This window comes from Amblyomma americanum, chromosome 10 (genome assembly GCF_052857255.1).
Source record: "Amblyomma americanum isolate KBUSLIRL-KWMA chromosome 10, ASM5285725v1, whole genome shotgun sequence".
Taxonomy (NCBI): domain Eukaryota; kingdom Metazoa; phylum Arthropoda; class Arachnida; order Ixodida; family Ixodidae; genus Amblyomma; species Amblyomma americanum.
The window spans coordinates 1,953,676-1,969,737 of NC_135506.1; the positions used below are offsets into that span (position 1 = coordinate 1,953,676).

Genomic DNA, 16,062 nt, shown 5'->3' on the forward strand with positions numbered 1-16,062 from the left:
TGGCTAGGCAGTCAGCTGCCAAGGTGGGCAAGTTGCGATAACGTCAAAAGATCACGTGAGCTCTCTAAACCAATCAGCGAATCTCGTGACACCGGAAATCGCCGGGGTTTCGGTGGGACCACCACAGTAATGCCATAGCATTAAAACTCGGAAACCCTCTCGGTTGAATAGCGCGCGACCTAAAAAGAGTCTTGAGCTGCCCTGGGCTGCTTTGGTTGTTGCGGTTCGCGAACACTCCGATAACTTTAGTTCTCGAGAAGTCCGCGAGCTGCGATTGCTCCTCTCGGCAGCGCTAATATTTTTTACTCGGCGCTTTACTAGCCGCGACACTTTAGAGCTACGGGCGAAGTCTGGGGTGTGCTTTATTTTTCGCTTGCGCAACAATATTGCAACGGCTCTTTCGGCAGGCACTTAAAGCGATGACCAACAGCTTTTCTGAGGTCTAGGGACAAGCCTAGTAGAGGCATGGATGTTTGCAAAATGCGTACAAAGAATGGCGCCTTCAGTGGCTGTAAGGTAGCAATGCATATTCCAGTATTTTAATATTTATACAGTAGTCGCAGAATTAAAATATGCGTAGAATCAGCTTCATGAAACAACTAAAGCATAAAAAGACAAGAACAAGAAAGCGATTTTGTTTATCCCCTTTCGCACAGCTAGGGAATACACACATAGGCGTAACACACAGAAATAATTGACGAAAATCGCGCACAAGCTAGGAACAGACAAAAATACACATGTGAGCCGCCACTCAATCTAGTATAGAGCTTCTCCCGTCCATCTTTGTGTATCTGTCGTGCTACATCCAATCCCAAATAGCATACTATGGGCGGTGAGCGCCGCTTAGAAATATGCCTCGCTTAATGGTTGCAGTTGCAACCATCGTGCAGAACGACGGAGCTTCTCGCGTGGCTGGCGGGCGTCTTCGAGGAGATCTCAGCGGCCCGCGCTGCCCCCGTCGCTGTGGACGCTGTCGCCGGTCGCGTACCAGCTCAGGTTGCTGGTGGAGATAATCCCGCTGGCGGTCGACTTCAGGGTCCGCAGAACCACCTTGTGGCCGATCTTCCGAAGCAAGGCCGCCTAGAAGAGGAGGCGACACCACGGCCGGTTTCACAAGCGCGTGAGAACTCCCTCATGATCATGCAATTTAAAAAAAAAGTTAGGAGCTGATTTGCTGACACAGTTACGCCATCACTCATACCATAAGAGATGTTATTTTGCCCCGCAAAACATTTAATGTGTACATAGCAATGTGTGTAAATTAATCCGCAGCCCGTTTGTCGCTTCGGTACGTTAAACTTCACATAGCACGTAGGCCCTGCAACTTCCGTCTGAATGCTATTTCTTGTATATAGCACTTATCTCTTTTTCATGTGTACTTGGGGTGAAAAGAATGACCGCTGTGTCGCGCAAGACGTAAATTTTTCACCACTGCCTGCATGCGTGCGCCTCTATTTCGACCCGAAACTAGACTTCGTCGCATTCTCATCGGTCACCATTCTCATTTCACTGGCGGGACAGGCTGTCGCTCAGGGCTGGCCGAAGAAGAATCTGGCACATCTATCGAGCCGCTCGTTTCCCAGCATTGCAAACCCTACAAAGTATCGCTCTGAAAATTCGGTGGCCGTTCTCCGTACTGTGCGAAGAAACTACATCACTAATCCACACTGAGCTATGAGTACGCTATTTGCTTGAAGAGAAACCTGCGGTTATTAGTCCCACTGTGGTCATGTAAGTGTCGACGTCACCGAGCAAACATTGGCCGATTGATGATGCCACGAAGCACCCAGTAATGACGCCAACCAGGCCATGAACCCGAAAACCTTAGTGCCCTAATATTGCTAAAGAAGACTTTAATCCTTCGCCGTGCTCTTCACTTTGCTGTAGCTCGGCCGGTTACGCCGTCAACGACGACGCGCAAGCCAGGAAAGGGTGCCTAAGACCCACGTTCTAAAAAGTAACGGAGGATCAATGCGATTCATGCGGCGATGTATGCGTTAGCATTAGAGCCCGACTGGCATCTCCTGTGCTCATCTTCATCTGCCAGACGACCCATTTCCGTATTTGAAAGGCTTCTCTAGGTATCTGGGTGGGTGATTGAGGAGCCCGTGTTTACCGGCAGGTGCGGGATGTCCAACCCCCGAGAGCGGATGCTTCACACAGATAGACCGGCAGACAAGGGAGCTAGCACCACCACTGACGTGTATAGAGCGTTGGATTGCGCTTTCCACCGCTTCACTTTTCTGATTGGCCGCCGCGTTTCCTCCTCTCCACGTGACTCCTGCTATAGAGTCTGACTGGCCAATTTCCTCCCCTCACACTCCTGCCTCCCCTCCACATTCCACGCAGTGGCGTCACACAAAACCAGGCGGACAGATTTTACGAAGAGGGGGTAGTAATTCAATAATGAAAAAGCCGATAGGCCTCTGAAGTCTCGACCTATGACCTCTGAGAGGAAACGGCTTGGATACGGTGTGCCTGGGGAGAGTCACGTCGCGCGAAATTTTAAAATAAATTGTATTGGAGATGTGGTCTGTATGGTCACGTGGTAAGAAAAGTTTAAAGTTAGAGATTGTGCGGATGCTGCGATGTCACGTGGTATGAAAGTTTAAAGAAATAGCCTGCGTTTACCTATAATGATCACGTGATATGAAAGTTGCCTTCTATACTGTGTGGATACTGAAACGGTCACAAAGTTTAAATACTGTGTTGCTACTTGAATGGTCACGTGATGTGACATGCTAAGGCAGTGTCTAAGCGATAGTCAAGCTAATTCGAAATCAATTGCTTTCGCACGTCATACTCGGTTTAACGGCATTAAAACTCTGTAATTGTGTTCGCCCTCCCTCGGGAGGGAGGTGTGATCGCGATAGGCCCACATTAACAGACATTACGGCATAGCCGCAAGAGTGTCCCCAGCACGACCTCATGCCAACTTCGCCTAGCTTGCCTAATGCTTTGGGAGTGGGCCATCCTACATCATACGACCGCACAGGTCGCGTTTCTATCGATGCTCTTCCGCACTGGAGTGTTCGGGCTCCTCTCTGCGACATTCTGTGCACCCAGAAGACTGAACGGGGGAATTTTCGGTTAACGGCGTGCATCCGGGTGAAGTTCCCGGGAGAGCGGTCGCTGTGAAAAGGAATCTTGTAGCCTAGCTAACCCCGAACTGGAATGAAGGTTCACCGGGTCGTAGGCGGCGTTTTTGCCATCCACGTAGACCAGGCCGCTCACTGTCTCCCGGAAGGTGGGCTGCATGCGGATGTCGTCCCGGACACACCTCCACAGGGGATAGGCCCTCAGGCAGGTGATCAGCTGCAAGTGAGCACAAGAATGAAACACGAGACATTACATCACAGGCATATAAATTTGGTCTAGCTGGTACCCGCTTATGCTGCCGACAACACACTCGGTAACAGAACAATGAACATTTGCTTGTGCGCCTTTAAGTGTGTTTTTTTTTCGCTAACATGCTGGCGACAACTCGAACATGGCGTCGACAGTAGTGTCTGGTTTGCTGTCGCATCGCCGCTACCAAATGATAGCACGCACTAAACACCCAATAGACACAGTGCACCTATTACCAGAAGCGGTTATCACTTTGCGACTTTTATCGCTATCACTGGTTTAGTGAGGCATTTCTTCGGCTATAATTACTGGATTATCGACTCGCTAGCTGTCAAGAACGCCGAATGGTAGTGCTCCGGGAAGCAATGTATCGCACCGAGGCAAGGAAATTTTTGCCTGTCATGTGCCCGAGTCAGACAACCACAGCGGCTGAAGCGAGCCTGGCTCCATCATAGATTATCTGAGTATTAACTAGAGAAAAATCTGGCGTGACCGTCTGTGCGAGTTTATTACAGGGCACCGCCAGGAGTGCCGGGAAGACGAGGTATCTTACCAAGCTTAGCTGGAATTGGGCCGGAAACGGGGGTTCTCCCTCAAAGTCGGCAGCTGCGAGGCGAGGGTGCGTGACGATGAAATTATTTTAATAGTGCCTTTTTCACTTCTTTAAGGAATTTAGCACAAGCATTAAGCCGCTATGGAAACTTCCATGACATTTATTTGAGGTTCGCCCCACGAAGAGTCGTATTGTTGTGGCTGAATCCACATCTCACGCCTAACACAGCCAATGCGACTCATCTGCCCGGCATTCCTGTGGGCCTGTCCATGGTGGGTGGAGTGCAGCACCGGCAGCTTTTCCTCTAGGTAATATTAAGAAACTCTACGCCTTCTGTCATCAGGGAAGGGAAATTCCCGCTGCGGACACGTGCGTCAGAGAACGCCGTAATTCCTTCTCACAAAAAAAAAAAAAAGAATATGTGCACAGACGATCGTAAATGGCATGTCATGCAAGAAAAAATGCAAGCTACTAGTAGGATCGCAGCAAAACAAGATCGTCTGTTTTAACATTACCGCCATATTTTTGTTCGCTATATGGCCTATGCTTTAGCCACATTCTGGCAAGAGCAATACTCTACTTCGCGGCATTCTAAACGTTCATAACGAATGAAAACAGAGACATCACTTTCAGTTACACCTTCTGTCCTACTGTAAATCCCCCTCTTTTAGAATTCCCGTCATTAAAGGATTTCAATATTTATTTCCAGAGTAATATTCTTCCGAACCTCATATTTTCTACTTTTTACGTGTCCTTTTGAATCGCATGCGCAATTTTGTAACAAATATTTTTGGACTACGTACCCTCCTAATTTTCAATGCTGGATGAGCTGCTTTGCGTCCTCTACAAGCCCAGCTCACCCAATATTCATTTTTGAAACTTGTACGTATATTTAATAAACAAAACCTTTCTTTTTCCTTTCCGCGCTACCGCAGACCATAAAGTGTGACCGCAAAAAGGGCACTGAGATGCAAGCAGCGCGTCTATATATACCCAACAATCCTGGACAAAAGCAGTTTTGTGCACGAAACCGTTTATAAACGCGAATTTTTTCATGTATTGTAAGATTTCACTATAACAATCAACATATCCGCAGATCACCCGACGGCAGTCTTGTATATTTTTTTTTTCTATCCATGTTCTTGCTACCGTCAAAAGGGTTCCCCATTGGTTTTCTATGGCAGTCTTAACTGTTCGGTGCGATCGATGCAAGCACTCTAAAAGAAAGATTTTGCTACATATCGGAACAATGCACCATTACCTTCAATGTTTCTATAACAGTGTCTTAAAATTTTCCATTTTTGTTTTGCCCGAGAATGCTGGGCCTGCAGCAGTGAACGTTTTTTTTTTTTTCAGTGGCCATAGATAACCTCAGTGGTAAAGCTTACCTACACGAAGCGGATTATCCGCTACTGCAGTATAAACAGGAAGGTGGACAGCCAAATGCCGTCTCTACTGGTGGCTGGTGCGTCGCCTTACAGATGTTCAAATAGCTATTGTAAAGCCTTCGTAAAAACTTTGCAGGCCACGGGATTTTGCTTTTGGACCCTGTAGTTTGGCAGCTACGGCACTTTTAAAGTTTCATTGTATCCAGAAGGATGGAGGGAGTCTTGTCCTCGTTCGTCCTGGACTCTTTGGGGGCTCAAATTGAATCCTAGCGGCTGGAAGACGTTTTAATCAGGATGTTACTTTTCTGAAGCGCGCAGTGATGTGATGCGCTGCTATGGTCAGCTGACCTGTGCCAGTGCCGAGAGGCCCTCCAGACCTCCGCCGGCGCCGAAGATGCCGAAGATGTTCGAGGGCGCCTTGCCCTCCGTGATTATGGTGGGCGCCATGGAGGTCATCGGCCGCTTCCTGGGGCCCAGAAGGTTGGCCGGCGAAGCGTCCAGGTCGAAGCGGCGACCAGGTTTGGCGAAAGCGTCCATGTAGTTGTTCAGCAGCAGGCCAGACGGCGTGACGAACATGCTGCCGAACCTAACAGCCGCAAGCGGATGCATGACACTCAAGTGTCAACTCCGTGTTTCACAAGCCTACAGAGGTGGACCTCATGCCAAGGCCGGGGCTTTTGGACATCATAAACAACCTGACTACGCCCCCTGCAGGGCAAAGGCCTCTCCCATGTCTCTCTCTAATTAAACCTGTCCTGTGCCAGCTGCGGCCACCGTATCCCCGCAAACTTCTTAATCTCATCCGCCCACCCAACTTTCTGCTGCCCCCTTCTACGCTTGCCTTCTCTTGCAACCCACTCCGTTGCCTTTAAGGACCAGCGGTTACCTTGCCTTCGCATTACATGCCCTGCCGAAGCCCATTTCCTCCTCTTGATTTTGACTAGGATGTCACTTACCCGCGTTTGTTCCCTCACCCAATCTGCCCGCTTGCAGTCTCATAACGTTACAACTATCATTTTTCTTTCCATGGGTCGCTGCGTTTTCCTTAACTTAAGCTGAACCCTTTTTCGTTAGCTTTCACGTTTCTGCCCCGTAGGTGAGTACCGGTAAGATACAGCTGTTGTACTCTTTTCTCTCGAGGGATATCACTAACAGCGCTGCACAAATTGGCGGTACAGGAGTTCTGCGTGGCCATTACTCGTCATGACACCAATGCACAATCACCAACTCCGAAGGAGTGGCATGCCACAAAGAGCAACTGCCAAAAAATAAGCAACACCTCACATCAGTGACGATTCAGGAGTGACGGCGATGAAAATATTTAGCGCCAAGGGAGTACAAAACGAAATCAAACCCCAAGATATCGCTTCATGTGAGTATCACTTAAAGCCCGGGGTGACAACTAGAGAAGAGTACAAGTACTATCAAATTAAAAGCGAATACTTAAGGACTCACAAATCAAATTTATTTTTACTTCTTCGTGGAACTGGGATAGACATTAAGGATTCAAGTACGGGACAAAAAGCTCACGAAATGCGGTTTCGCGAAGGAGGATTAATTTCTGCGCATTTGACGAACCAGTTCGCCGAGAAGCCACAGGCGGCATATGGTCCATACGCTGAACCGAATTTCCGATGTCTGAGGCTAATGAATGACGCAATTATTTTCCTTGTAAACTTTTGTCCATTAGTGCACACCGACAGCGTTTCACCCGCAATAAGTTGACTTCAGACTTGCTTCAATGGTCATTCGTATTGGCGTTTTCCGCGCCTCTTCCCCGCGTTACGTGTGGCAATAATAACGGCCGGCCGCGCATCACTCACGCGCTGTTGAGGCTCGAAGTGACGGACAGCGCGTCTCCGTTGGGCGCCAGGATGGAGAGGTGCGCGCCGCCAAAGTCTTCCTCGGGCGCGTGGCGCAAGCCGTAGTCGAACGCCTGAGCCATGGGAACCGTGCCGTTCAGCTTGGAATCGTCGGCCATTATCGCGTACATTATGCTCTCCTGCTTCTGCGCGTGCGGTGGACAGAACAGGGGAGAAAACGTTGCACGTTAGTAGTACAGGCCCCTCTCCTCGCAGGGTAAGTACAGAATTGCAATATACTATTAGTAGTAGTGGTAGCACCGAAGAACTCTACTATATACGCCTATATAGTATATTAGTAGTATGGGACTTTATTCAGGCACAACTCTTAGGCGCGTAATACGTTGATGGCCCGCTGCACGAGCAGGCGCTGTTCGTCGTCTGCTACTAACTACTACTACTACAATAGTGAACAGTGCAGGAGCACACAACTAGGCGGTTCGCTGACTGCTGCCCGTCAATCGTGTTTTTTAACGACCGTTGCACAGGGCACTTTCCCTGCAGCCCGTAGTGATTTAGCTTACTCTGTGGGGGTTTGACGTCCCAAAGAGACACAGGCTATGAGGGACACCGTAGTGAAGGGCTCCGGAAATTTTGGCCACCTGGGGTTCTTTAAGGTGCACTGACATCGCACAGCACGCGGGCCTCTAGAATTTCGCCTTCGTCGAAATCCGACCGCCGTGGCCGGGATCGCAACCGCGTTCTCGGGTCAGCAGCTGAGCGCCATAACCAAAGAGCCACCGCGGCGGCGGCAGTGATTACTGCCGTGTTCACCTACTACCCGATGAGGGCGTTACCGGTAGGCCCGAGGAGTGCAGACAGTCGATTAAGTGCCCTCTGCCGTGATAACATCCAAGCTGACCCGGCCATGTTGGCATCGAGACGAACCCCCTCAGTGCACGGAGGAAGGGCTTTGCTAAGTTATCATTGTCGCCTATACTCTGTCCTGAGTGTCCCTTTAGTCTCTAGAAAGCTCTACTAGAAAGAGCCCCACTGTTACCAACATACACGCTCGCCGCCCTTAGGTAATACACGCGCTGCGTGCGTCGCTACTAAAGTATGGATTGAGTACCCGTGAAGGTGTCAGCAGGCTTCATCGCAAAGGAATCGCGAATTTATACGATCACAAGTCCATCTGGGTGGGATCCGGGCATCGACTTCAAGCTAGCCACGTTCAAGAAAATGAATGTGGAGCCCTTAAGGTCAGCTCAAACTATGCACTGCAGAAGTGACGACTGCTCCGGCAACTCGTCCGATTCTCCACTGAAATCATCGAGCCAGCTTCACTTGCGTTGCGAGACCTACCTGCAAAGTGTCCGTCTGGTCTCCAAGGTCGGGTCGCCGGGAGAGAGCGAGTTTCAGCCTTTCTATGAAACTGTGCAAATAAGAAAGTCATTGACGCCGGCCAGGTTATGTCCACCCCAGGGCAAAGGCCCTGTCTATGGAACTACGAATAACTCTGTACAGCACCAGCTGCGGCTACCTTATATTTTAGCAAATTTCCTAATATCCCCTCGCTCCTTATGTTATTGGTGACTCAAGGCTATACTTAAGATTGCATGCATCTTAAATGGTCTTGCGCTCATTGGGACACATTGCACTTATTTCTATATTAACAAGAAAATTTCGTCGGTACGAGTGTCTGCGAACAATTTACTGTGGTCCCGTGAGACCACGTCATCAGTTCGCGTCAGTAGCCAGAAATAGCGTCTCTGTAAGCTATTGCAAAAAAATCGAAAATTCTCAGCGTAAGCTCAAACGCATCCTTTATGACAGATGTATTGGTCGCCGTTGTTGATGCGACTATGATTCTCTCTTAGCAGACCTCAGTATGTCTATTCTTCATGACAGGAGAATCATGCGTGACATGCAGTTTCTCCAAAAAGTTGCTCCACTGACTGCGAACACTTATTGATGTCAGTGAGATTTCGTGTGCCTCATGCAAAAGCCGCCATATGTTCTGATACATTTTATCCTAAGATGCATGCAATTTGTCCCATGACTCGTTTGCAGATCACATATCATTCGACCTTTATTAGCACGGATATATTTATCTAAATTGCTGTTTTTCATAGCTCATTTTAAACTAATTTTTAAAATTATCTCTGTTATATGTAGTGTTCATTTCATGATTTTTGTATTTTACCTAGTGTGCGCTCGTTTAGACCAACTGGCTATTGAGGCGAACATTAATCAAAGGGCCGTTATACTATAAATGTAGTCCAACAGCGTGTAGTTCAACAGCGTAGCGCTCGTGTTGTGCATTTCTTCTTCGTGTGTCCTCGTCCCCTGCTGCGCAACAGTCTCGCTGGCTATTCAGGCACACTCAAATCCGTCCGTCCGTCCCTCCGTGTCCGTCCGTCCGTCTGTCCGTCCGTCTGGTGGGTTGGTTGGTTGGTTTGGTTTACAGGGGTTTAAAGTCCCAAAGCGACTCTGGCTATGAGAGACGCTGTAGTGAAGGGCTCCGGAAATTTCGACAACCTGGGAGTTCTTTACCGTGCACTGACATCGCACAGCACACGAGCCTCTAGAATTTCGCCTCCATCGAAATTCTACCGCCGCGGCCGGGATCGAACCCGCGTCTTTCGGGCCAGCAGCCGAGCGCCGTAACCACTCGGCCACCGCGTCTGTCTGTCTGTCTGTCTGTCTGTCTGTCTGTCTGTCTGTCTGTCTGTCTGTCTGTCTGTCTGTCTGTCTGTCTGTCTGTCTGTCTGTCTGTCTGTCTGTCTGTCTGTCTGTCTGTCTGTCTGTCTGTCTGTCTGTCTGTCTGTCTGTCTGTCTGTCTGTCTGTCTGTCTGTCTGTCTGTCTGTCTGTCTGTCTGTCTGTCTGTCTGTCTGTCTGTCTGTCTGTCTGTCTGTCTGTCTGTCTGTCTGTCTGTCTGTCTGTCTGTCTGTCTGTCTGTCTGTCTGTCTGTCTGTCTGTCTGTCTGTCTGTCTGTCTGTCTGTCTGTCTGTCTGTCTGTCTGTCTGTCTATCTGTCTGTCTGTCTGTCTGTCTGTCTGTCTGTCTGTCTGTCTGTCTGTCTGTCTGTCTGTCTGTCTGTCTGTCTGTCTGTCTGTCTGTCTGTCCGTCCGTCCGTCCGTCCGTCCGTCCGTCCGTCCGTCTGTCTGTCTGTCTGTCTGTCTGTCTGTCTGTCTATCTATCTATCTGTCTATCTATTTCTCTCTTTTCACCACAACTACCATGGATTATCAGTGCGCCGCATTGTTAAAACATAACTGGCTTTTTTTTTTTGGATATTCAGCAAACTAGCGTCATCTGTTCGCCTCCAGTAGCGAACCCCGCGTAATTGATTGGAGAGAATTTAAGCTTGTAATTTTGAGAAAACTAGATAGTCCCGAGATATTTCATTCTAACGTGGTAATTATCATGGCTGCCTCCTCTTTTTTCTCGCTGCAAAATCTGGCCTAAAAATGCTTCGAGCACTCACTCTAACTATTTCCCCGAGTTCCCGTGACCTGGAGTAGAGCTTCCGGGTCCGAGCCGACCAGTGTGGCCTCCCACTGGGATTGGTCGGAGAGTTGTAGGCCTTCCGGCGGTTTATCTCGATTGCACAAGTAAAAGAAAACTATAACAGAAATCATCATTAGTCTGAATACGCCCACTGCAGAGCAAAGGCCTCGCCCATGCCTCCCCATTTAACCCTGTCCTTTGCCAGCTGCGGCCACCGTACCTCCGCAGACTTCTTGATCCCACTGCCCACATAACCCCCCTCCTTCTATTGTTGCCTTCTCTTATAATCCAGACCGTTACCTCTGAGGACCAACGGTTATCTTGCTTTCGCATTACATGCCCTGCGCAAGCTCATCTCTTCCTAACATAACAGAAAACAAACAAAAAGTGTAAAACTAAACAAGAAGATCCAGAATCACTCCGTAGAACTAAACAGCAATTGAATCAAATCTTCTGAAGCGTGAATGAGAACTTAGGCTCGAGAGACACCTGGAATATCTTGCGAAACTTGCTAACCCGGATTCAAACAAGATGGCGAAGAAGAAGGAAATCACCAAAATTCATCCTCTTGTCAAGAAATAAGAGAGGAACTGAAATTCAGATATTTTTACACTTGTAAGGCACAGAATCCACTCACTTGGTACAAAGAGAGCCCAAACTCCTCTCTGGATGAGTACATACCGGAGGCAGAAGGACCGCACTGCCAAAGCTCCACACTACCTCGGCCCTTGAGAAGGACCGCGTGAACAACAAGACGCTGAGAAACCGTGACGACGCTTCGATCGCTTCTCTTACGGAGTACGCGAACGAGTGTTGGAGGAAGGGGGGAAACCCCGGAGTCCTGGAGGCACGCGAAAGTCACGTTCATAGCAAAACCGGGTCAGGAACTCGCCCTGTAAAATTTGCCACCGATATCCCTCACCTCGTGTTTAGGTAAGCTCGTAGAACACGTAGAAGAGCACGAGGGTCATTCACGCGCTCGATTTGACCGAAGCCTTGATAACGTCCACCACAGGGCGCTGCTATTACAGGCGGCCCTTATTGATCTGTTTTCATAAGAGCTGATATACTCTTTTGATAAGTTGCGAAGTACAGGGACGGACGTAAAGTAAAAGTAACACGCTATTCCGTCCCAAGTGCAATCACGCCTTCGCTAGCAGAAGTGAAGCATTGTTTGTCCATGAGAATGCGCAACAGCGTCCACTACCAGCGTGCCCATGCCACACCTGGCAACTTCAATTAGGCAAGGCGTGGAAAATGTTCGAAGGCAATGGCGTGTTGCGTTGTCCGCACCAGTACGCGTGAAGTAAGAAATCAACGCCACCGATTTTCAGATGCCAATCAGCACAGCGGGATGAGGCTGCAGAAACGCAACTAACCTGTGAATCGTTTCCTTGGACATTCGTGGAATACTTTGGCCGTCCGGTTCTTCATTAAAGATGCGCCTGCAAAACGAAAGATAAATCTAACGTTAAGTGCAGGTAGCGCACTGACAGCTTAGCCCGGAGGGCCGCTGTGAGTGCTCAACTGAGTTAGTTACATTCTATCCTTGCTCTATATGATTTTCGCTCTTCGCTTCGTCGTGCAGACGCTTAAAGTGCATGTTATCCCTGAATGTGAACTTGTAAGCTTGTCGTTGCTAACTCCACACCTTGAAGGCGGACCCAACGCATTCGGGTGAAGTTGTTTCTCTTCTTTTTCGAGCCGCCCTTCTGCATTTTAATGTCTTTTCCAGCCCTTTATGTTAAAGGTGTGTTAGCAACTAGCCCAGAGCTATGCATCTTACTGACTTGTCTTCCCTTGAGTCGGAGGCAACAGGTAAAGGAGGCAGTTTTCAGGGTAGGGTATATTGTGACACCGACAATATTGTGCATATAAACTGTTCCCTTTGAAAGAGCCCCACACTTCCCACCCAATTAAGGACTGAGTCAATAACTCGTCCCTCTCTTACCAGGCTCGAAGGGGAATGAGGCTTAACCTATCAAAGTCCTTCAGTGGAACTCGATCGTATGATACCAAACCATTGCGAATACAACAACCCCCATTCTGACGAATAACGTCATCAAAATTTACTGCATCTTTGATAGCACATATGCCATACCATGCAGGCCGCGGCGGCTCAGTGACTAAGCGGCCGGCTCCCGAGTCTCAGGCCGCGAGATCAAACCCCAGCCGAGTAGGCCTTATTTCCATGCAGGCAAAACGCAAATTTGCCGGCGTGCTGTCCGTGTGCAGGTGCACCTACGCGAAGCTTCACGTACCGTACCTCCTAATGATTTCAGTGGAAAATAACGAAGAGCGTCGAGTACTTGCTTCAGTGCAACGTTGTGGACCGCTGCGGCGAGGATCACCCCACATCCGGGAATCGGAGCAGAGTACAGGTACCTTCCAGACTTCGTCTTAACTCCTATGGCGTCCACCCAGGAAGCTCTGTATTCGGCCAGGTCGGTGGAGTTGATCACGCCCCCTACGGAGACAGCGGTCGCAGTAAGCATGCGAGACTGCTGCTCGGCCCGGTAGCTGGCGCTACAGCAGGGCAAAGGCCTCTCCCATGTCTCTCCAGTTGCCAGCTGCCGCTAGCTTGTCGCTGCAGACTTCATAACCTAGAGAATTACTGGGCCGGTTGGTTCATAATGCGCAATGGTGGAACCAGCGAAACAGGCGCAGGACAAGAACAAGGAGGTATTGTGTGTGTGTGTGTCTCCTCGTTCTTGTCCTGCGTCTGTTTCAGTGGTTACAGCTTTCCTAACCTAAACCGCTCACCTGGCTCTCTGCCTCCCCATGCAATGTTTTCCTTCCCTTGAAATCCACTTTCCTTGGCACGAAATTCCGTGCCCACGCCCATTTCTTCTTGGCTTCAACCAGGGCATCGTTAATTCGCATTCGTTCCCTGGCCCACCCTGCTGTCCTCCTGTCTCCTAACGCAAAATTGCCTTTCCATAGCCCGCTGCTGTGCTGTCCTCATAACACCCTCAGCGATCTCTTGGTGCAGAACACTGAGTACAGAAGATACTAACTAAACTCACTGCAACACGCAGCTTTTTATTTCGCCTGGCTGCAGCAGCACTGTACCGTAGGCTCTCGCTAATTCAAGCTGGCTTAACTCGAACCCCCGGTTTACTCAATCCGTAACTTTCGTCCCGTCAACTTAACGTGTTTCGGGCAAATTTTCAGCAACCTCCTTGCTCAAATTAATGAGACCAAACTGCATTTGCAAAATAAGCGGTAAGAGACTAAACAAAAAGTGACACTGGTGTTGTTTGATAGAAGACCGTTCTCGTCAAAATTCTGAACCAAGCATGTCCACCGCGTAGTCTTGGTAATCCCCTTCCTCACAGTTTAAAAAACGGCACTGTCGGCAATGGCTATGGATTTTTGTGGCAAGCGCTGAACATGCCGGGCTGTCAACGTCGTAGTACTGTTGACATCGTATTACCACAAACTGAGGCGACTACAAGGGAACTGCACGATACTGTCGGCGTGTATTGTTAAATTTCTCCTTTGTGTACAACTGTGCTGAACTGAACCTTCTGTAGAGAGAGTGTTTTTGGGTTAAGACTCGCGCATATTTGTTGGTGCTCCAGTATCAGGCGCTCGAAGAGGAGCTTGCGCTCGTGTCTTGAACTTTCACGACCGATAATGCCAGTGCGATAAAACCAAGGCGTGCAGTCGCTCTTGTACACTTCGCTTCATACATAGCAGTGAACGCTGCCAAAGCTAGTGCGCCTGTTCGAGCAGGCGAAGTCCGCGCCCAAAATGTAGTTCGCCAAAGTGACACAAAGGGAGAAAGTTTGCAACCAAAGTGAACACAGGCGTAGTTTGTTGCGAAAGATTCTAAATGCCATGATCGGCAACCTCCTGGACTTCGTTTTACCTACAATACCATTTGTTGGGCGAGTTGGTGCACACGATAATCCATAACAGCGCGACAGACGGGACAGAGAAGAGAGGACACAACACAGAGCGCTGACTCACAACTAAAACGTTTATTGGCCGCCAGCCAGTGTAAATACTGCCCTAAAGAAAAAACGCGACTCGCTAGCTAGGGAAATAATAGAAGCCCGCCTGATAGTTAGTACCTCAGACCAATGCATCAGTACTCCCTCTGTAGCACTATCAGATAAGGAAAACCGTTACCTTGGTTGTGAACGCTAACTTGTGAATGCAAAACTTGTGCCTGCTGTAGCGGAGATATTTAACACGTATGACTCTTACCTGTTGACACGTGCCTGATGTACTGGCGATTTTGAATGTCACGCAAGTCAAGCGTGCTTGTATTCTTCCTGGCCACCAGGGCAGTATTTATACTGGCTGGCGGCCAATAATCGTTTTAGTTGTGAGTCAGCGCTCTGTGTAGTGTCCTCTCTTCTCTGTCCCGTCTGTAGAGCTGTTATGGATTATCGTTTTACCTCTTGCCACATTTTCGTCCTACGACTCATCAAGGCTTCGAGAAGCAAGAATCAAATGTTGCGGTATGATACGCGGCTGGTAGGGCGTATCGCCCTTACTCCATCCGTGCCTAAAAAGTATTTCACACTCAGCGACAATTGTAGCCCGAGAGCCGAACACTCAAAGCCTCACAATTTCGGCCGGGATTCTCAGTGCTACCTCTTCGTTTTATACCGTTCTTTTTTTTTTCGTCCAAACACTCAGTAAGGCTCCGAGAACGAATGATACCTCGCGGAGTATGATGGTTTCGCGGACGCTCTACTTCCACAGCCTGCACAGTGTTGCCCGCTATGTATGAAACGGAGAAAGGAACGGCAAGCCATTTATTTTTACTCCTGAGAGACTGCGTTTATTGTTCCTTCCTCTGGTTACTTCAGCGCCAAACCCTGATGACCAGATATAACACTCCTCGTTTCATCACCTGCAATGGCCAATTAATAAAAAAAATGCGAAGACTTGGGGAAGACTTAGTTCCATTACGTGTTGAGAATGCTAAAGCATCGGAAGCCTTTTATGCATCACACTATGCTGTTATTACCGAATAACTGGATAAAGCTTTTTATTGGTTTTGTAAAGGCTTAAATAAAAATCGGGGAGGAAGAGATGAAAGGTAAAGGCTTTCGCATTTCCTATCGTAAGCAGACTTCAGTGCAATCCCGTAATGTTTTAATCACATGTCAAGGGTAGGGTGCATCGATGCAGCGTACCTCTGGTAAGGTGGCGACAGGCAGTTCGATCGGGAGACGCCATTTTTAATTACATGTCAAGGGCAGGGTGCGTCGATGCAGCTTTCTTCTGGTAGGGTGGCGACACCTATTTTTCGATCATGTGACGTCATATTGAATCCCAAAAGTTCCGCCGGGTCCTACAGTGGAGAAAAAGTTCCTAACATTTAATCTGACCTCGATGTCTTGGAGCAGTATTGGATGCTTTAATGTGTCAAAGGAGCGAAAATTCTCATTTCCAAAAATATTTTTAGCAGCCGAGATGTCACTACTCTACCAAGGCA

The 16,062-nt window shown here is 48.7% G+C and overlaps 1 protein-coding gene across 1 annotated transcript in view; it reads right to left on the reverse strand.

Annotated features, from left to right (window-relative positions):
* Positions 1–623: 623 nt before the first annotated feature.
* Positions 624–16,062, reverse strand: part of LOC144107346 (glutathione hydrolase 1 proenzyme-like) — a 19,440-nt gene continuing 4,001 nt past the window's right edge. Inside the window, exons 4-10 of the mRNA XM_077640336.1 lie at positions 12,918–13,071; positions 11,984–12,049; positions 8,457–8,526; positions 7,113–7,297; positions 5,638–5,875; positions 3,187–3,315; positions 624–1,080 (exon numbers count right to left, since the gene is read on the reverse strand). Of these exons, the coding sequence (XP_077496462.1) occupies positions 937–1,080; positions 3,187–3,315; positions 5,638–5,875; positions 7,113–7,297; positions 8,457–8,526; positions 11,984–12,049; positions 12,918–13,071 (986 nt within the window). The 3' untranslated portion in view covers positions 624–936. The remainder of the gene's footprint in view (positions 1,081–3,186; positions 3,316–5,637; positions 5,876–7,112; positions 7,298–8,456; positions 8,527–11,983; positions 12,050–12,917; positions 13,072–16,062) is intronic.